At 44.4% G+C, this 21,671-nt stretch overlaps 2 protein-coding genes across 2 annotated transcripts; both read left to right on the plus strand.

Annotated features, from left to right (window-relative positions):
* Positions 1-5,168: 5,168 nt before the first annotated feature.
* LOC131299688 (uncharacterized) lies at positions 5,169-7,253 on the plus strand. Its single transcript, XM_058325267.1, has 3 exons — positions 5,169-6,133; positions 6,245-6,380; positions 6,480-7,253. The coding sequence occupies exons 1-3, from the start codon at positions 5,169-5,171 to the stop codon at positions 7,251-7,253; spliced, it is 1,875 nt and encodes a 624-aa protein (XP_058181250.1).
* Positions 7,254-16,487: 9,234 nt separating this feature from the next.
* LOC131300621 (zinc finger CCCH domain-containing protein 17) lies at positions 16,488-21,098 on the plus strand. Its single transcript, XM_058326550.1, has 3 exons — positions 16,488-16,911; positions 18,812-18,922; positions 19,023-21,098. Exons 1-3 carry the CDS (start codon positions 16,762-16,764, stop codon positions 20,877-20,879), a joined length of 2,118 nt encoding a protein of 705 aa, XP_058182533.1. The 5' UTR covers positions 16,488-16,761; the 3' UTR covers positions 20,880-21,098.
* The last annotated feature ends 573 nt before the right edge of the window (positions 21,099-21,671 follow it).

Genomic DNA, 21,671 nt, shown 5'->3' on the forward strand with positions numbered 1-21,671 from the left:
TGTACGTATGAAAAAGGTCGGTGACCGTGAAGTCAAGGTTATGGAGTTCCTTCAACTTGATCATGGCCATTACTATCCTATAACTGTTAATGGCAAAGTAATGAGGTACTAGGTCAAACCGAGCAAGCAACTCCCTTAAAAATGGGAGAAGAGGGAACCAGAGCCCAGCCTCACAGATGGCCAATAGAGGAACCATTATATGCTCAGGACGGTGTTCTCTCCTATCTCTTATATGGTTGCTGGCCACCTGACTAATAACAACATCATCAAGGATGTTGTACTCTCGGCAAAAATTCTCATACTCACTGGGATTCCCACTAAAATAATGGGCATGTGGACAAACCTGGCCTCTCTTGTAAAGGTTGGCAACCTCCTTGTTCTCTGATGGGGTTTCACTAGGCCTAGACCGAGAAGAAGTAATGGCTTCGGCCTGCGAACGAAACCTGGATTCGACTTCAGGCCATAGCTCCGGTTCGGCATCGGAGTGAGTAGAAGGGGTGAAGGATATTTCAGGCTCGGTATTGAACCTGCCGTCGTACTCATGATCACGTTCAGCGTTAGAATCACTAGAGCCTGACATATTCGAAGCAATTGAGGAAGTCTGACGTCGGCTCCTGTGCTTCTCCAGGTACTCTTGGATAACTAAATCTCCAGAGTCGTCCCCTGAGCTTTCAGAGTCGGAAGAAATGACAATGACCGGGTGAGCCAGACCTATCAACAAAAGAAAGTAATGAGAAACCTTATCGTCGGGAATGGACGAGGATCTCGCTATGCTCGGCAACCCTACTGGCCCACCTTGAGTTCACCCAATAAAGACTCAAGCTCGGGAGACATGAGAGACTCGAGTCATGGGGCTCGGCCAACACCAGCGTCGGCCAAGCCCACCAGCGTCAAAACTACGACTCGGAAGAATAGAGTGAAGGAGAAGATGAACAGTTTGTTCATCTCAGCCTTCATACTGTTCACACAGAACAAAAAGTTCCCAAAAATCCCAGAAAAGCAATACCGAAAAGCTTGAAAGCTTCAGAAATATAAGAAGAAACAAGAAACAAAGTGTACCTGGTGATCTCAAAGCAGGATTTGCTGTAAAAGATGGGTTTGGATGGAATCTGCACCAAGAAAGAAGAGAGAGAAGCTCTGCAATGGAGGCTTGAGGAAAGAGAAAATGCTTGTAACATTTTTCTCTCCTCCCACCGTCCTATATATAGGATTGGGTTAGGGTTTCGAATTTCCCGCCCTGCACTGAACCGCCGAACCAATGGCCAATCGATGCTCGACACGTGGCAAAACATAGGACGACCTTGCAGAACTTCACGCATGCCAACCGTCTTCTCATCAGCCGTACCCAACCATAGAGGGACACCTGGCGCCCCTCCATTCGAGCTTATCTATGACGGTTGCTGAAAGGATGATTGAAGCTCGGCCAAAATTCTACCCCACAACTGTAATTCACGTTCGGCATTCAAAAGGGCGCGGCTGAAGCTCAACGTCAATCCCTAAAGCGCACTCGGCGATGGTAGAGATTGAGGGGCTATTGTACCAGATCTATTCTATAACGTCACAATGATGTCACCTAGCTCGTGCAGGCCCGTGCCCGTACTTGGAGAGCAAGCTAAGGATGTCCCCTAGCTTGTGCAGGCACGTGCCCGTACTTGGAGAGCAAGCTAAGGAGACTATAAATGACTGAAGGATCACAGTCTAGGGAGGTACATGCCACAAAATATTGAAACCCTAATCTTTTTCTTTACTCCCTGCGCATTCTCATCCTCTCGCCAGAGAGCCTTGCCGGGCAACCCCTGGTTAGGTCTTAGTCGTGCGTTCACTACGCAGGATTAGAGCGAGAAGGTCAGGAAATCAGCAACGCAGAGGAGGAGGAACTTGAACCAAGGATCACGGGCCACACAATTGGTGAACCCGATGTGAATTAAACTTCTGATTCAAACGACTCCAATCTCCTTCAATCCATCCCTCTCCTCCCAACAACAACCACAATCCCATCCACCATGGGCAAAGATCTGACTGACATCACCATCTCAGGGGCAAAAGACGCCAGTGGAAACACGATTCTTCCACTGTTCTCAAAGAGGCACATGTCCATCTCTCTCCCCTAGCTCCGGACTCTCCCCAGCGGCAGACGACGTAACGACGGCCTACATCCGCTTGCTACAACGTTGCGACGATGAAAGAGACAACGAACTGGCAGGTCTGAGGGCGAAAGTGGCCCAAATGAAACAACAAATGCAGCAAGACACCGCTCCTGCCACATCCAGATCTGTAGGAGGCAGCAGGCGATGAAGACAAACACCACCTCCACCACCCCCACTACCACCACTAGAGCATCCTCACGAAACAGGCCATCATGGCTCCTTCAAAGATTGCCTTGGTTTCACTCCAGACATGGGCGATGCAAGGGATATAATCCTTTACAAATGGCCTACAATATCTGGAACACATCGCTCAAAGAGCCATCATGATCGAACCAACACAAGAGATACCGAGTCATTCATAAGCACATACTCGACTAGTCGCGCGGAGTTTTCTCGCACAACGGTTTCCCACCGTAGCTGAAATTTTGTGGAGACCAGGCGCCATGTCTCCGAACGTCTCGGGGAAATCCCACCTGAAAACCTGGAAAATGAAAATCGATCTCGAAGAAATGGGAAAGGCATATGCATTGAAGGGCCGAACGATGACCCCAAAAATCATCGTGAACGAGAAGTCCCTCGAAGGTCCCCATCGAACAATTACGGATTTAAGAAACAAACTTCGACAATGAGATGGGGAGAAACCCTCAGAAAAGGAGTCCAAAGAAAGGGACTCAAAACGTTCTCGGTCAGAGGGGCTCAGCAAACCGTCGCACCCAGGCTTTGAACGACAGCTAAAGGATCTCGGAGTATCACCTTTCACATCCCACATAATCAACACAACCGCCGAATCCAACTTCCACTTGTCGAAGTTCACGAAGTTCGATCCAACCACTTGCAAGGCCTACACCCACCTTATTCATTTCCTTCAAACAATTGAACTATGCACCACAAAAGACGAGATCAAATGCATAGCATTCCCGTCCAGCCTCGGCTCCCTTAGACTTCAGTGGTTCAACAAACTGCCCGCTAGATCCATACAGAACCTGGCCGACCTTGAACGTGCTTTCAACACTCACTTCATCACAAGCAACAGGACCGCCAAGGAGCCCGAGTTACTATCCCAGATGAGGAAGCTCCCATTTGAAACACTCAGGGAGTATGCCGAACGATACTGGCAATTGTTCAACGAAATCCCTAGAATCGACGAGTACTGGGCTGCATGAACTTTTAAAAATGGCTTGGAAACTGGAAGCAAGATCCTGGACGAACTTGCTATCCGCCCATCTCATGGCATGGGCAAATTGATGCGCATCGTAGAACGATTCTGCGCTCTTGAAGAATTATACATGGACCGAGCGACACAGGGAATACCAAAACCAACTACCCCACTACCAACAGCCACGTCTTAGTTGCCAGCGCCAATTATAACCCATCAGTCCCAGCAAAAGAAACACGTCAACAACATCAAGAAAGGAAAGAAATGACCACCAAAGGTTCACGACTACGTAGCTGAGACCACATACTTCAAAGAGCCTATCTGGTCTTTCCTAAAGGAGATAATGAGTCAACCATGGTTCAAGTGGCCAACAAGGAATCTTGGCACTGACACTGGCCAAAAAGATCAGAACCCCAGGAAGAAATGCTCGTATCATAACGAGCTCGGTCACTATACAACGGCATGCGCCTCGTACAAGGCACTGTTAGAGCGTTTGACGGCCCAAGGCCACCTTGACCAGTGCATTGATCGAACCAAAACACCCACCTATTATTCTGCCGAAAATCCCAACCCAAACGAGCCGCGACCAACTATACACGTTATCCATGGCCCAATGACAAAAGGAATCTAAAACAAGCCTTCGTGCCGATCTTGATCGTGCATCCACTTCCAAGTAGGTACTCGCTGTAGGATCTAGATCCAAACGTCCACGTCAAGAAGAATTGCCTAAGTGCACAATAGCTTTCACCGAGCGCGACCTCGAGCATGTGCAAACCCCACATTCTGACGCTGTCGTTGTAACTATCCAAATTGGAGTCCACGATGTCAAGCGCGTCCTCATCGATCAGGGAAGCTCGGCAGAGGTCATGTACTATGACTTGTTCAAAAAACTTGATCTACCAAAATCGGCGTTGCAACCCGTCGAAGTACCTCTCATCGGATTCAACGGAGCACCTGCTTGGCCACTCGAACGAATCTTCCTACCAGTCGTGGTTGGCTAAAAAACATTGAGTATTGAATTCATTGTCGTCAATGTGCCGAGCCCATACAATGCAATTCTCGGCCGAACCTGGCTCCACGGCATGCAGGCCATTGCTTCCGTTTACCATCAGGTCGTCCGATTCATTAGCACAAATGGAAGGCAAGAAGATCTACGCAGCAATCAAGTCGCCTCTAAAAAGTGTTACGTTTCAGCTGTCCACAATTCTACCAAAGCCAAGCAAGTTCAATGGGTTGAGGTCCCCGACATGGCAATTATTGACAACATCGGCGAAAATGCTGAGGACAAAGCACAAGAGGACCTCATACAAATGCCCATCAACGAGGATGGCTCCCGTTTCTTCTTATTCAGCTCTTCCATCAGTGACGCCGAACGCAAAGAAATGTTCCAATACCTCAAGCAAAATATAGAAGTTTTTGCTTGGACCCCCAACGAGATGCCGGGGGTCGACCCCAATTTTATCAGTCACTCTCTCAACATCAAGAAAGACACCAAGCCTGTCGTCCAGAAGTAGTGGCATTTTGTAGCTGAACACGCCGACGCTGTCGTCATAGAAATCAAACGTTTGCTGGAAGCCAACGCCATCCAAGAAGTACAATACCCAACAAGGCTGTCCAACATAGTGGTCGTAAAGAAGAAAAACGGCAATTGGCTAGTTTGCGTTGATTATACCAATCTCAATGATGCTTTTCCATAGGATTGGTTCCCACTCCCCAAGATTGATCAACTTGTGGACGCAACGGCAGGCCACGCTCGATTAAGCTTCCTAGACGCCTACCGTGGCTACCACCAAATAGCCATGGACCGGGACAACATGGAAAAAACTACTTTTATTACACCATATGGCATCTTTTACTACTGAGTCATGTCCTTTGGCTTCAAGAACTCGGGTGCCACATTCAACCGAGCCATATTCAAGATGTTGCAGGCACAAATTGGCCACACCGTTGAAGCTTACATCGACGACCTCATTGTCAAGAGCCAGAAGGAATCCAACCACCTCCAAGATTTGGCAGAAGTCTTTGAAATCCTTAAACTACACAAGCTCCGCCTAAACCCTGAAAAGTGTGCATTCAGTGTGAGCGCAGGGAAATTCCTTGAACACTTGGTCACACGACGTGGTATTGAGGCCGACCTCAACCAGATCAAAGCCGTAAAAGACTTGCGCCTACCGAGAACGAACAAGGAAGTACAAAGGCTCACTGGAATGGCAGCAGCTCTAAACCAATTCATCAGCAAATCATCAAACAAGTGCCACGCATTCTTCCATGCCTTGAAGGGTAAGAGTCGACGCAGTTTTGAGTTGACCCCGGATTGTGACTCCGCCCTGGCCGAACTTAAAGAATACTTAAGCTCAGCCCCACTACTGGTAAAACCAAAGGAGTTTGAGACCTTGTATCTGTCTCTTGCAGTCTCTGCCCATGCAATCAGTTCAGCACTAGTGCGACAAGTCGACACAGACGACATGCCCATTTACTTCACAAGCAAAACACTCCTCCCAGCGCAAACACGCTATCTACCACTTGAGAAATTGGCACTCGCTTTCATCTCGACAGCCAGGAAACTCTTACCTTACTTCCAATCCCACACCATCACCGTTTTAACAGAGCACCCTTTAAAAAGCCTTTTTCGAAAAGCTGATCTATCCACCAGGGTCTCCAAATGGGCAGTCAAATTAGCAAACTTTGACATCCGTTTTGAGCCACGGACGGCGATCAAGGGTCCAATTCTTGCCGACTTCATCACAGAATTAACACTGAAAGATACTGATATTCTCAACATTCCCACTCCTCAACCTATCACAGAATCAACAAAAGCACTAATGCCTTGGCAACTCTTTCAAGGCAACATCTAGCAACTACATGTCGACGGGGCTTCCCACAGCAACGGAGCCAGGGCAGGGGTTGTCTTAGTTTCCTCTTGTGGCACACTTCATGAAAGTTCTCTAAGCATCGACTTCCCCGCCACCAATAATGAAGCTGAATACAAAGCCCTCCTTGCTGGCTTATGCTCCGCAGTTGCGATGAAAGTCTCCGATCTTGTTGTTTATTGTGACTCCCAACTCATAGTTAACCAAGTACTTGGGGACTACGAGGCTCGGGACCCGCGAATGTCGAAATACCAAGCAATGGCAACCGAGCTCATCCCGTGCTTCCAGAATTTCAAAATTGAATAGATCAACCACGAACACAACGCTCATGCAGACGCACTCGCTAGCCTTGCCTCAGCCTCAGCCTCCAAAGCCTCTGAATTCAGGACTATCAACTTTGGCAGCATCGACCACCCAAGCTTTGACACCACTCTAGATGTACTCAACGTTGAACTCGATCCAAGCTGGATGGACGAGATCGTGGCATTCCTTAAACATGATACGCTTCCAACAGACAAAAAGGAAGCTTATTGCATCAGGAACAAGGCCGCTTACTACTGGCTATCTGAAAGTGGCAAACTCTACAGGAAAACTATCTCGGGCCCTTATCTCCTCATCGTCCATCCAACCCAAGTTCCCACGATTCTCACCGAGCTTCACTCAGGTAGTTGTGGCTGTCACTCTAGTGGTCGTTCGCTCTGCCAATGCGCAATAAGCCAAGGTTATTTTTGGAAGAACATGAAGAAAGACTGCGAAGAAGTCGTCCGCAAGTGCCGACCGAGCCAACTTTTTTCCCCTATCCCAAAGCAACCAGCCCAAAATCTTTCCCCCATTACAAGTCCCTGGCCCGTTGCACAATGGGGGCTCGATATTGTGGGAAAGCTGCCAACAACCCCTGAAGGCTTCAAGTTTCTGATCACGGCAACGGACTACTTCTCAAAATGGGTAGAGGCTGAACCTCTTGCAACAACCACCGAAGCCGATGTAAGAAGATTCGTCTGGAGAAAATTGTCACTAGATTCGTCATCCCTTACGCCATCGTCTCAGACAATGGAAGCCAATTCGTCAGCAAGGACCTAACCAGCCTCTGCGCCAAATTCGGGATACGCTTCTTCAACTCAACTCCAGCTTACCCTCAAGGGAACGGCCAAACCGAGGCTACGAACAAAATAGTTTGCGCAGGGATCAACCGTCGGCTAAACTCTAAAAGAGGGAAATGGGCAGAAGAATTACTCCGCGTTCTATGGGCTAACTATTCTACACCAAAGAGCTCAATAGGCCAAACACCCTTTTCCCTGGCATTCAGCATGGAGGCCATAATCCCACTAGAGTCCAGGTTCCCCACTTTAAGAACAAAGAATTTTGACCCAAAGACCTACGATGAAGCCGTGGAACAGGAGTTAATTTTGGCAAAAGAAAAGCGTGATGATGCCCGATTAAAGCTCGCTGAATACCAACAACAAGTGGCAAAAGGCTACAACCGAAGTTTGCGAACCAAGACCTTCAAGCCAGACGACTTGGTTTGGCAAAAAGTTGTGCAAGCCAACAAGTTTTGTGTTGTCAAAATTGCTGGTGAAAGTGCTTACGTCCTATAGGACATGAATGGAAAAATCCTTACAAACCCGTGGAATGCACAAAATTTGAAGAAGGCATACATGTGATCCCTCTTCTCCAATTATTTCTGTGCTCGGCCACAAACCATCTTTAGCCAATTTGTACTTAACCTGTACTCCATTTTTAGAATGGCTTTGGCCCTTAGTTTTCAATTTCATTCTTGTACTCCAAAGTTTTATCAATACTATGAAGGATCTTGTTCGGCAATTGATGCCTTCTGCACTTCTTAGATCGATTCAAAATTATGTTTATTAAGAAAACAATTCACTCTCGGCATATATGCCAACCACAAACGTTGACTTCGGTCACACCCATAAATGGCTTTTTACCCCCCTGCTTCGGCCACCATCGCTGCCCAAAGAAGCAAAAATCATATCGGACATATGGTCCACCGAGCCTAAGGCACACATTGCGGCTAGAATTTAGGCTTCGGTTCGACTTGGCAAGACAGTAATGTCGGCCAACACCCGGTTACACTCACGCTTTAGTGAGCAAACCACCCATAAAACATTCAACATCTCAAGCCCTTGAGAAGATGGCTAGAGGCTGGCACCTTGGCCGAGCCCAAACCACATTTAGGGGCACCAAACAAACTCTTGGTTGCTAACCTAGGCATTATCCATTAAACTACCACAATGGCCTAGGATAACGCCAACCTCGGCAAACTATAAACTCTATATGACCACTCTACTTTGGTCAAGGCTCAACAACCGTCCAACAACATTTAAGCAATTTCTACTTTGGTCCATGTCCACCTACTCAGCGGAACCCAAACCAAAGTGGGGGCTACAAACAACTACCATCCAAACAAGCAAGATTATTAAAATTTTCCAAGGCATGGGAATAACCAATCAAAATTCAGCAAAGTAAGCAAACATTGCAAATCAGAAAGATAAGACAATCATTCAAAAACGCAAACATTGCAAATATTCCTAGCTGGTAGGCATGGCGTAATATATCGTTCGGTGCCAACCCCCTTACAAACTACTACATCTGGAACAGCAAAATCCAGGCTCGAATCTGTCCAGTCCAACAAAAGTAGATGTTCAAACAAAAAATTAAGAAACTTGGTATAATCTTTTGCTCAAACTCAAACAGCATCCTCAGCAGCGACATCAGCTCCAACCTCGACATTATCAACATTCATCAGCTCGTGATCAGCTCCCTTAGCCACCTTCTCAACACCCTCGGCCACTTTCTCAGTCCCGACCTCACCAGTCTCCTGCCCAGCAGCCTCATCTCCACCCTCGGCATCATCCCCAGAGACATCCTCAACATCGTCATCACTCTCGAGGAAATCCTCGGGAGGAAGCGGCGCACACTCTTCTTCAGTGTACAGGAGGACAAGCTCGGGAACAACAGGTGCTGGAATCGACTTGTACAAATTCGAGTCAAGCTCCAACTGAAGAGTGCTGGTGGCATCAGCCACACCATCCTTGTAACCTTTCCTATAAGCCACGGGCACCCTCTTCTCCACCTCCTCGTTTACCATCTTTCGAGCATCTCTAATATACTTGGCCTCGGCTCGGTCAAAACTAGCCTGATAAGCCTTTTCATCAACTTCCTTCATCTGTCTCTTCTCCCTTTTCAAAACTTTCCCAAGGTCACGCTCGGTCTTCTTTATTTTTTCCTTGGCCACATCTCTCTCTTTCTCCAAGTCGGCCACCCAAGCCTTCGCCGCCTTGAGGCTGGTCTTCAGTGACTTCACCTTTTCACGCTCGGTCTTAAGATCGTCACGGTAACGAGACCGCTTGGCAGTAACGAGCTCGGCCTTGTTCGAAGCCCGGAGCAAAGCCTGCCCAGCCTGTAAAACAAAACAAGATAAGCATAAAAAAGCTGACAAACAAAGACGCACTCGGAGACAAGCACAAAAAAGAAAATCAAGAAGACCCAAGCTCGGACGCACCTGAACGAGGTAAGCACTCGCATGCGCCAGGCTCGACTGAAGATCCTCCGGAACCTTTTGCATGTCACGCGGCAGAGCCAGACCTTGGAGCATTGCAACAGCCAGCCCCGGCTCCATCTTGACAGAGTCCTCCACAGTGACAATCCTGCCCAGGGCATAAGATGGAGCAAACTACTGAACAACAATCGGGCCGGTCGAGCCCGTTGACCTCTAGACCTCCTTTGATCCGCCCGCAGCAGCTGATGACTCGGTCCTGTCCTTCTCGCTCGGAAGAGGAGTCTGTGGCTTAGTTGGGAAAAAAGTGATTTTTTGCCTCTTTTCAACAGGCTCGGGCACGTCAGTTTCTTTCTGTCGAACAATAGCACTCTCCATGATGTTCACGCGAACCACATTTCTCCTTCCCATCTCTCCGATAAATTCGGGAACAAGAGTCTGAAGAGCGATATTTATACCTGGAGACTCGGATTACTGGCTCTCCTGGAACCAAAATTCGGCAGGCTTCCTGAATGTGGGGAATTTCACCCTCGGCTCCTTCTCCTTATTGCTTGGCTTCGGTTGCTTGCTTTTCCCTACCAAGTTGCTCAGCAACCTTTTTGCTGCCTTCGACTTTTGTGCTCGGCACACTTTCCTTCTCCCTCCTCTTAAACTTCTCTTTGTACGAAGGAATGTGGCCCAACAGAGTCGGCACGTCACGACAGATTTGGGCCTTCAAAATTTCAACGTTTTGCTCAACAGCCAGCGATTGCTCTCTCTTAGTTATTGCACGATGATCAGCAAGAAGTATCAACCAATCAACATTGGAAACTCAAAAATACAAAGTAAAAGTCAGGCTCGGCGGAGTACAGGAAGACAGACAACCTTGAAAATCTTTTATCTTCGGCACATGGTGTAACCTCATTGTCTGATCGCCGAACTTGTAATTACCACTTAGTTCGACGTAAAAGTTGGCCCATTTATCAGTATCAGGCAACCCCTCTATCAACGGCTCCTTATTACTACATGTCAATAGGTACCTACGCTCGGTCTTGCCATTCCTGGACATTACGTACGTATGAAAAAGGTCAACGACCGTGAAGTTAAGGTTATGGAGTTCCTTCAACTTGATCATGGCCATTACTATCCTACAACTGTTAATGGCAAAGTAATGAGGTACCAGGTCAAACAGAGCAAGCAACTCCCTTAAAAATGGGTGAAGAGGGAACCGGAGCCTAGCCTCACAGATGGCCATTAAAGGAACCGTTATATGCTCGGAACGGTGTTCTCTCCTATCTCTTATACAGTTGCTGGCCACCTGACTAATAACAACATCATCAAGGATGTTGTACTCTCGGCAAAAATTCTCATACTCACTGGGATTCCCACTAAAATAGTGGGCGTGAGGACAAACCTGGCCCCTCTCGTAAAGGTCGGCAACCTCCTTATTCTCGGATGGGGTTTCACTAAGCCTGGACTGAGAAGAAGTAGTGGCTTCGGCCTGCGAACGAAACCTAGATTCGGCTTCAGGCCCCAACTCGGGTTCGACATCGGAGTGAGTAGAAGGGGTAAAGGATATTTCAGGCTCGGTGTTGAACCTGCTGTTGTACTCATGATCACGTTCGGCGTCAGAATCACTGGAGCCTGACATCTTTGAAGCAATTGAGGAAGTCTGACGTCGGCTCCTGTGCTTCTCTAAGTACTCTCGGATAACTAAATCTCCAGAGTCATCCCCTGAGCTTTCAGAGTCAGAAGAAATGACAATGACCGGGTGAGCTAGACCTATCAACAAAAGAAAGTAATGAGAAACCTTATCGTCGAAAACGGACAAGGATCTTGCTACGCTCGGCAACCCTACTGGCCCACCCTGAGTTCACCTTATAAAGACTCATGCTCGGGAAACGTGAGAGACTTGAGTCATGGGGCTCGGCCAACACCAGCATTGGCCAAGCCCATCGGCATCAAAACTGGGGCTCGAAAGAACAGATTGAAGGAGAAGATGAATAGTTCATTCATCTCAGCCTCCATATTGTTCACACAGAACAAAAAGTTCCCAAAAATCCCAAAAAAGCAATACCGAAAGGCTTGAAAACTTCATAAATATAAGAAGAAACAAGAAACAAAGCATACCTGGTGATCTCAAAGCAGGATTTGCTATAAAAGATGGGTTTGGATGGAATCTGCACCAAGAAAGAAGAGAGAGAAGCTCTACAATGGAGGTTTGAAGAGAGAGAAAATGCTTGTAATGTTTCTCTCTCCTCCCACCGTCCTATATATAGGGGTGGGTTAGGGTTTTGAATTTCCCGCCCTACACTGAACTGCCGAACCAATGGCCAATCGATGTTCGACACGTGGCAAAACATAAAACGACCTTGCAGAACTTCACGCATGCAAACCGTCTTCTTATCAGCCGAACCCAACCATAGAAGGACACCTGGCACCCCTCCATTTGTGCTTATCTGTGACGGTTGCTGAAAGGATGATTGAAGCTCGGCTAAAATTCTACCCCGCAACTGTAATTCACGTTCGACATTCAAAAGTGCTCGGCCGAAGCTCAACGTCAATCCCTACCGGGCACTCAGCGATGGCAGAGATTGAGGGGCTATTGTAGTGGGCCAAACGTAATCGCTCATGCCTGGTCATCGTGGCCGTACCTGATGTAGGGCTCGAGTTTGAATCGGAGCCTGTTATTCATCCATTTCAGCTTACTTTGTGCCTAGCGCCAGAAATGTGTCATTTAGGCTCAGCCACCTTCGGGAAGACGGCTCTAGCAGAGGGTTCCTCGCTTGAGTCGCCCACTGGGCTCGGCCAGGTGCGGGGCTCGGCCACCCGCTGAGTCGCGTGCTTTCTCACGTGACTAAAACAGTTACACCAAAAGATAATGATGAGCGCACATGGGAGGTGCCAGCTCACGCCAAAACGGTTACCAGATCTATTCTATGACATCATAATGATGTCACCTAGCTTGTGCAGGGCACGTGCCTGTACTTGGAGAGCAAGCTAAGGAGACTATAAATTACTGAAGGATCACAGTCTAGGGAGGTACACGCCAGAAAATATTGAAACCCTAATCTTCTTCTTTGCTCTCTGCACATTCTCATCCTCTCGTTGGAGGGCCTTGTTGGGCAACCCCCGGTCAGGTCTTAGTCGTGCGTTCACTGTGCAGGATTAGAGCGAGAAGGTCAGGAAATCAGTAACCCAGCGGAGGAGGAACTTGAACCAAGGATCACGGGCCATACAACATATACTTACATGTTTAGTCACATCAAGACCTTACTTCTCATCATTATTCTTTTACCCATTGGATAATAATTATTAAGGAAATTTTTATCCCTTGGATAATAAAAACTAGACTTGCCAATGTGTATATAGATTTGACAAGACAAATCATGGACCATAGGAAGCCATCATTTTGCTTCCAAAAGAAGCAAACTTAGCCTTGCCATGCATGCCAACCTAAGACTAATAGCCTTGAACCTAATAGTTACCCTCCAAGGCTTACTTTACTAGATTTTCTCTAGATGTATAGCTATATATATATACACACACACACACATTGTACTAGAGAGAGAGAGAGAGAGAGAGAGAGAGAGAGAGAGAGAGCCGAGAAGAGAGATGAGAGGGAGGCCAAGAGAGTGAGGGAGAGGGTGGAGTGTGTGCATGTGTTTTGTACACCCTAACAAGTTACCTACTTTAACCATCCTCACACTCAAGCCTAGCATCACTTTACAACCATCTTTTAGGCTACTTTAATCATAAACCTAGCCCATGATTTTGATCTTCCTTGCAAGCAAACCATCCTAGGACAATACAAGGCCATACCTATCATAATTGCCCCTTTACCCATTGGACAATAATTGCTAGGGAAAATTTTATTCCTTGGATAATAGAAGTTAGTCTTGCCAATGAATGCCAAGATTTTTGCTATAAATAGCACCCTCCCTCCTACCATTTAACTCACACCTTCCAACCTTTCAACTTCTCTCTCTCGAATTCTTGTGTTCTTACTTTGGTCTTCTTGTTCTTGAGTTCTTCCTAAGTTCTTCAAGAAACTCATCCTAGGCCGCTACTAAACCACCACTCGACCACCCTTTCGATCCAAAAAGCTTAGTAGCTTAGTCAAGATCTAGTTTCGAGAGAAACCTTTCTCTTTCGAAACTACCGGAAGTATACCGTAGGAAGTTACTCCGTCCGATAACCAACTCACTTTCCGTAGCCGCCCTATCGCCAAAGAAGAACGGTAGAATCTTCTTATCCCCTGTCTCTAAGTATATAAAGTTATTTATTACTTATAATGTTTGGAATGCATGATAGTTAACAAACTTATTTTTGCTAATAGAAGCATGAGCATGTTGGAATAATTGACTTTTAATCTAATAAACTTATGTTGTTTTGAACTTCCCACAAAGGAAGAAAGAACGGTTTTTGAAAGATAAGAATTTAACGCTTGATTAGAAGTATTCGTATTTTGATCTTTAGGATGGTTATGAGCATGTATACATGAATCATTTGTATTTCTTGTTTTGTGATAAAAGCATAAGTGATTTTCACTACAAAGGCGTCCGAACATGTGGCGTTATGCTTTAAGTGGTGATTTGAGCATGATTAGTAATATAGAGTTGGATGATCTTGCTAGTTTAGTTTCAAGATTACAATGAATGATTATGACTACGTATGTGAAAAGTCCTACCGCGGAGTCGTTGCATGAAAACGAGACATGAAAATTGAGAAAGTATAAACATGACACATAGGGTGTGGTTAATGGAAAGAAGTGATTTGAAAAAGAGAAAGGTTTTGGAAACCGCAATGTGGCCGGACATGGTAGCCCATTATGTGTATGGTGTGTGTGTGTGTGTCAATGGGAGCCCGATGCGGCAGAACCATTGTGAGAATACTCGGGAGACCGAAACGGCGGAACCGAGGTTGGGTGTGTAGCTTGGTTATCCGCGGAGAGGAGCCAATGCAAATTTTGTGTGCCAATGGGAACCCGGTGCGGCGGAACCATTGCGAGGATACTCAGGAGGCCGAAACGGCGGAATCGAGGTTGGGCGTGTTAAAAACGATTTTGAAAATGTTGATTTGGTAAATGAAAGGTGAAACTAGTGACACGGTCTACGAAATGACGCATAGGAGAAACTCAGAAATCATGGACATCAACGATAGTTGAATAGTGAATATGGATGTGTCTTTGTTAACTGTTTTTGTTAGATATACGTGTATTATGTGGAAATCGTTAATATTATGATCTAATGTGTGTAAGTTAAAGGGTTAGTGGGTATTGATTATTCTATTGAGCTCCTGTAACTCACGGTGTTACTTTTGGTGACCCTGAATATTATACTAGGGGCGACGTTGGAATAATGTGTCAGAATTTGTAGATGAACAGGGTGAACTCTACACCTTGGAAGCTTTTGGAGCCGAGGAGCTGGCTAGAATGGAGGAACAGGAGGAACAGTAAATAGGAACCCTAGTTTCCCTTCCATGTTTGAATAAAAGTACTTTTGTACAAGTTATGTTGTAATATCAAGTCAGACTCTATTTAGTTTTCAATAAAATTGTCTATTTAACATTCCCAAAATTAGGAGCATTACATATCGTTTTCTATAAAAACAGACTATTACAAAGGAATAAAACTATTCTCTACTGAATCGTCAAAAATAGATTTAGTTGACTACATATAACTTGATAGGACTCAAAATCTATCCCAACACAATTTTAGTAAGTTTTTCATGATTATACTTAGGAAAATGATTTTTGTACTCCATTTTTTTTTTATAGCTACTCTCTAATTTTTTTCATAAAATGTGCTTTAAAAATTGTATACTTTGTAATATGAACCACTAAAAGACAAGTCTTGAAGTGCATTTTAAAAATGTGGACTACGAAGGTCAATTCTCTTTTTTTATTTTGGTAAACAAAATGAAAGTGCAAATATGGTACTCCATCACCTCTATCAGAGAGTATTTTCCCTTCGTAAGAGAGTATTGTCCCGTCATACAACATCTGTAGCAGACTCCACATTCTCCACTGCACCTATGTTGAGACCGAATCCCATCAAGTGTGGTGGAGTGGAGTTAGGAATATGTTTAACCCTAATAAAGAGCTATGAGAAGTTGATCTGGGACCAAGTCACCCTGTTCCTCTTAGCTTTTCGGAATTTTGTTTTACGTTTGTTGGTTTAATGGCAAATTTTTGTGAATTATTGATTCATCTCGACGAGGGAAATTAAAAAGTAAAATGTTTACTTTTATACGAGTATTTTTGAAAAATATCCATGAAAAGCCCAATTTCTACAAGAAAGATAGAGAGAGTAAAGACATACTTCTTCTTTTTTTAACTTTTCCTACAAAACAAATCAATGAACTACAAAATTTTGACACAAAACTAATAAACACGAACAACATTTGAATAAAGATAAAAAAAAAAAAAAAACCAACACGAAAAGCTAAGGAGAACCAACACTAACCCCAATGTTTTGAAACATAAATTTGAGCCACGCTTAAAAAAAAAAAAAACACGAAAAGCTAAAGAGAATCAACACTAACCCTATGTTTTGAAACATAAATTTGAGCCACGCTTATAAAAAAAAAACACGAAAAGCTAAGGAGAACCAACACTAACCCCTATGTTTTGAAATATAAATCTGAGACACGCTTATAAATAAATTGGACAAGTCCAAGTCCAATGGAACAGACAACAAAAACTGTAAACCTAGTAGGCCGACAATAAGCCGCCCAACGCTCCTTAACCCAACCCAAACTCCCAATTCCAAACTCACAGGTAAGATACAAACGGATGTACCTTCCACCACTTCCTATTTTAGAAGCCCTTCTCTCCCTTTCGCTCTCTCTCTAAAAAGCCTCTCCCCTTTCTCGCGCGCGCCCCCCCCCCCCCCCCCCCCCCGGTTCCTCAGATTGGATCGGTTCCTCCTCCTATTGTTATGTGCGGCCAGCTCAAGGACGACTTATCCACGATGCATTAACAGCCCGCCCCCCCCCCCCCCCCCCCCCCCCCCCCCCCTTCTCTCAAAACCCTAATAATCGATCTCTTCTTCGATCGATCTTGTAATTAGGGTTAGCTGTGAAAATAATCGCCATGGTTGGAGCCACACAACAACAACAACAACCGAACCCTCAAGCTCTGACGGTTACTACGGCGACGGCGAAAACATCTGCCGAAGAAGAAGCCTTGAAGAGGAACACCGACTGCGTTTACTTCCTCGCCTCCCCTTTGACCTGCAAAAAAGTTCGAATCTTTACCTCTTATCTCGCTCTTTGAATTTACGGATTTGATTGGGATAGCTTTTTCCCATGTGTATGTTGATTGATGGATGTGGTGGTGCATGAAGTCGTCTTCTTCTCCTTTTTTGGGTGGTAATTGTATACTAGGGTTTATGTGGATTTTGCCTGCGGTATCTTTTGGTGTTCTTTTTAGATTAAAGTGGTTAATTCTGGATCTGGGTCTTGAATTAATATTGCTAATTGGGTTGGTTAACCTGCAAAGTTTGAATCTTTATCTCTGTCTTTCTCCGTATGGACGGATTTCAAGTGGGTAGCTGTTGTTTTTCCCCATGTGAAGTCCTTTGTTGTTGTAATTGGGTACTAGGGTTTTTGGATTTTGTCTGCGGATCTATGTGTGCTTCTTGCATTAAAGGGGTTATTTTGGGATCTGGGTCTTGATTAGTACTTGTAATTGGGTTGGGTTAAGTATTGGATCGTGTCAGAAATAAAACAGAGCATTCTCTAGGGCAGTCCAGTGAAGGAATTATTTTTGATTCGTTCTTTGTTGCACAAGTTTGTTGTTGTTCTTGTTGTTTAAGCAGTACGTCTGTAGTGTTGAGTGAAATGGTCTTGTGTTTTCTTGCAAATACAGTTGTAAGGGGAAATTCTTTGGCTTAATAATTAGGATGGAATTGTTAGATAAGAGAGGGACAGTTAGAAGATTTATGAGTTGATAAATTCCAAGTATAGTAAACGTGCATGTCTAGTCCTAAATACTGATATAGGGAGGAAGGTAGTAGAATGAGGAAGAATAAAGAGTGTTTCGCTTTGAGTTGAGACAGGAGAATTTTTTGTTTCTGGTTTGCTTTTTGTGGACAGGCTGATGTTCATGAGACACTTGCAATGGAAGAAACTTCATACATAAGTGTCTTTCATATAAGAAAATTCTTTAAGCATGTTAAGGGAGTTATCCAAAAGTAGTTAGCTCAATCATGTTTTGTTTTGTGTTTTTTGGCCATGTTTATTGATATTTGATGATATGATGATTGTATTTCATACACTCGTGTCTGCTTGATTTTTTTGCTATTATGTTTGCTTTTGTCGTTATTCTTCGGGAGTTTTGTTATTATTTATTGAGACTGTTGTTATTCTTTGAGACTTTCTGTTCCAAGCATTTAATACTGTAGTCTTTTGGTCAGCTATCAGATCTCAGGTTGCAAGTTCATGAAATCTACTGGCACATGAAATACTTGAGTTTCTCTCTGCGGGTTTTGTAAAGCGAAATTTTGCAGCAATGTGTTATTCTTGAACGCTTATTTTGTTAGACTCTCGCCTTCCTATCTTCTTCTTACAGGGCGTGTCTAGTCATTTTCTGTATATATGTTCTTTTGGCCATCTTTCTATTGTGCTGATTGTATTTCATATACCTATTGGTGTCTGCTTGCTATTTTTGCTATTATGTTTGCTTTTGTCGTTATTCTTTTAGACTTGTCATGTTGTTTGTTGAGACTATTGTCGCTGTTCTTTGAGACATTCTGTTTAGCTTTAGTTAGTATTTTCTGTTCCAAGCATTTAATACTATACTTGTTTGGTCAGCCATGAGATCTCAGGGGTAATATGTTGATTAAATCTACCGACACTTGAAATACATATGTTTCTTTCTGCGGTTGGGCGGTTTTGTGAAATGAATATCTGCACCGATGCGTTAGTCTTAAATGCTTAGTTTTTTAGGCCGTCCTATCATCTTACTGGGCATATTTAGTCATTTTCTAGCATCGCATTATTCTCTCTTTTATCAACCAAGTTAATGATGTTGAATTGGGTTGATGTAGTGATTCAGTGCTGCAATAAACATATTTAATTAGTGATACGCTTAGTTAGTGTTTGTATTGAATCTAATAAGCACTTGGGTTCCATTTGAACAGGGAGCTGAGTGCGAGTATCGGCATAGTGACAATGCTCGGCTTAACCCCAGGGATTGCTGGTACTGGTTGAATGGTAGTTGCTTGAATCCAAAATGTGCTTTCCGACATCCTGTAAGTCCTCCCTCTTCTCTATAATATACTTTGTGTCTCCTTTGTTAGATATTGGTAGAATTAATGATAACCACAGTAAATTTTTTTTCCCCCTTTGCAGCCTCTTGATGGATTATTAGGCACCCAAGTATCAACTCCTGTGGGATCTTCTCAGCCTTCAACACTGACCATACCTCTACCTGTTACTAGTGCTCCTTATAATGCAGGAAAGCAAGGTGTCCCCTGCATTTTCTTTCAGCAGGGTTTTTGCTTAAAAGGCGACAGATGTCCCTTCTTTCATGCACCGGCAAGCACCATAATCTACAAGAAGTTGGTCCCACCGAGGCCTGCAATTACCAATACTGCAGAGCCACCGTCTCTTAAGAAGCCTTTCGGTAGCCTTGAAAAGTGTAGTCAGGAGCCGAAGTTTCCACAAGCCAATGTACCCAAGTCTGCAGATTTAATTTCACAGGGCAACCTGCAGGCCAAGGTTGAAGAAGCAGCTCCAATAAAAAACGGGGTTACTTTTAACAGATATTCAGCACCATCACCTGTTGTTAATGAAGGGCCTCCTAGGTACAACAGACCGACAGATATTAATCCTCCTGATACCAATGGAGATTCTATGAGTAGGTCCCACCATGTGCAACAAGTGCTAGTATCAGATGATCACGATGTCCTCAATGGTAGGGAAGCCGGTGAATTCTCAAGGGAGCCCTCCCCTGGTTTTGATGTTCTTGTAGATGACGAGCTTGGAGAATCCGATTACTATCACAACGAGGATCACCATTATGGAAGATCAGGGAGTCATGATTACGACATTGACCGTTCTGCGGATTATGATGCGACGGTAGATGTCGACCGAGATGCGTATCGTGATCTGCGGCGGTATGATTCTTACGAGCAGATGCAAGGCCAGTATGGTAGGGAGAAGCGCAGGGCTTCGCCTGAGAGGATGGTTGGGGTAGGTTCTGCGCTTGTGGAAAGGAGCCGGTACCCTAAGGGTGATAGTCCCGATAGGATCGCAGATTTGAGGCATCATTTGTCAAAGCAGAGGAGGGCTAATGGTTTGAGATCGGTCATTAGTCATGATTACGCTCGCGACAACCATTCGGAGGATCGGAATCACCGGGGCTCATCTCGAAGGGACGCACACCGTTTAATTACCCCCAAAGAGAGCTCTGTTGTTAGTAACCGGCTTCGCGGAAGAATAAAACTTCCGGGGAGATCGTCTTCTCCAGTCAATGGAAGTGATTTGCGCCCAGAAAGGGAAATGGATAGGGGAAGGAACCGGGAGCCGCTGGTTTCTTCTATCCATCATGGGAGGCTTCGAGACAGAATAAAAGGAAGGGTGCAAGAGGAAATCAGCAATGAGGGAAGAAGTTCTAGGGGTCCACGAATGAGAGAGGCAGTAAATGACAATAATGCCAATTTTGCTGGTCCTAAAAGTCTTGCAGAGCTGAAAAAGGGTGGAAAGATTGCTGAAAACAAGGATCAGCATATGAATAATAATGATCGACTTTCACTTGCTCTTGGGAAGCGGAAATACCCAACTTTAGAGATCCAGCAACAATCTGAAAGCGATGTCTTATTTGAAGGACCAAAGCCTTTGAGTGAGATTTTGAAGAAGAAAAAAGTAGCGGAAACAATGGTTCCTGGAAACAGTTTGATTTCTCAAAATAAAGAAGACAATAACCACAAGGAAGAAGAAGAAAGAAGCTTAGCTATCAATAGAGAAGAAGCCAAGTCTGCTAATGTGAGTGAGCTTGAAACGGAAGAAGGGATGATTGTTGAAGATCCAGCGGAAGATCACGAGCCTGAAGCCTTTGATCAGAGAGACGGGGAATCTGATTACGAACAGATTGATGGAGAAGACTATACCCTAGATGAAGCTGAGAATGCAGAAGGTGAAGAAGAGTATTTTGATGACGATGACGGCGATGATTTTGCAAAGAAGATTGGTGTCATGTTTTCGTGAATAAAGTGTGACAACTGAAATGATCCTTTGTGTGGAAGGATTTTATGAACTTCGTTTTAGGTTGGTTCTATTTAAGCTAAAATTAGTTGATGTGGTGTTTGAGCAATGGAAGTAGGAATAATTAAGCCTGCTTTTTGTACTATTTTCAGTTTTTTCTGTTGTATTTAAAACTCTGATTGAATGGGAATTCTTTCTTCCTGCTTGTGGCTTTTTTGGCCATTGCCCCATCAGTTGTTTTCAGTTTTGAGCAGATGATTGTAACATTAGAAAGTGAATACATAATCACATTTTTGGTTGATTATCACTACTGTAAAAGTGTGATTTTGCTCAGCTCTTTAAGGCTTTTTGCTGCTGCTGCCGCTGTTGAATAATTTCTATTGAAACAGTTGCCACTCTAGCATATTGGAATGTTTGTGCCTTGAAAAACAAAAGCATGATTGGACGTACTCCTAGGAAACTAAAGAGTTAACTCCGTCCATTTATTTGCCAATTATTTGATAAACTAGATTTCTGTCCCAAGAATATGATTGGAGAAGTATACGTTATTTGAACGCTGCAGGTTATAGTTAATTTGAATTTGGGATGCTAGGGATGTGATTTTGGTACTCAAGTTTTAGCTAGTGGCATTTTACTTTTTGTTTTGCAATTTCACATGACCAAGACATAAAGTGGATTGCTAGTGGATATAACTGGACTGTCAAAATCAATTTCCTACTGCATATTAACCAAACATGCTATTTTAAAACTAATGATTATCTATTTTTACAAATTATTCAAAATTAAAGTTTATGC

Source organism: Rhododendron vialii, chromosome 9a (genome assembly GCF_030253575.1).
Source record: "Rhododendron vialii isolate Sample 1 chromosome 9a, ASM3025357v1".
Lineage (NCBI taxonomy): Eukaryota > Viridiplantae > Streptophyta > Magnoliopsida > Ericales > Ericaceae > Rhododendron > Rhododendron vialii.

Excerpts from the sequence above, each read along its gene's own strand:
- LOC131299688 (XM_058325267.1), top strand. The coding sequence starts at position 5,169 with ATGTCCTTTGGCTTCAAGAACTCGGGTGCCACATTCAACCGAGCCATA. Across the intron at positions 6,134-6,244 it reads ACAAAAGCACTAATGCCTTG|TTCTCTAAGCATCGACTTCC; the intron begins GCAACTCTTTCA and ends ACTTCATGAAAG. Across the intron at positions 6,381-6,479 it reads CCCAACTCATAGTTAACCAA|ATCAACCACGAACACAACGC; the intron begins GTACTTGGGGAC and ends AAAATTGAATAG.
- LOC131300621 (XM_058326550.1), top strand. The coding sequence starts at position 16,762 with ATGGTTGGAGCCACACAACAACAACAACAACCGAACCCTCAAGCTCTG. Across the intron at positions 16,912-18,811 it reads CCCCTTTGACCTGCAAAAAA|GGAGCTGAGTGCGAGTATCG; the intron begins GTTCGAATCTTT and ends CCATTTGAACAG. Across the intron at positions 18,923-19,022 it reads AATGTGCTTTCCGACATCCT|CCTCTTGATGGATTATTAGG; the intron begins GTAAGTCCTCCC and ends CCCCCTTTGCAG.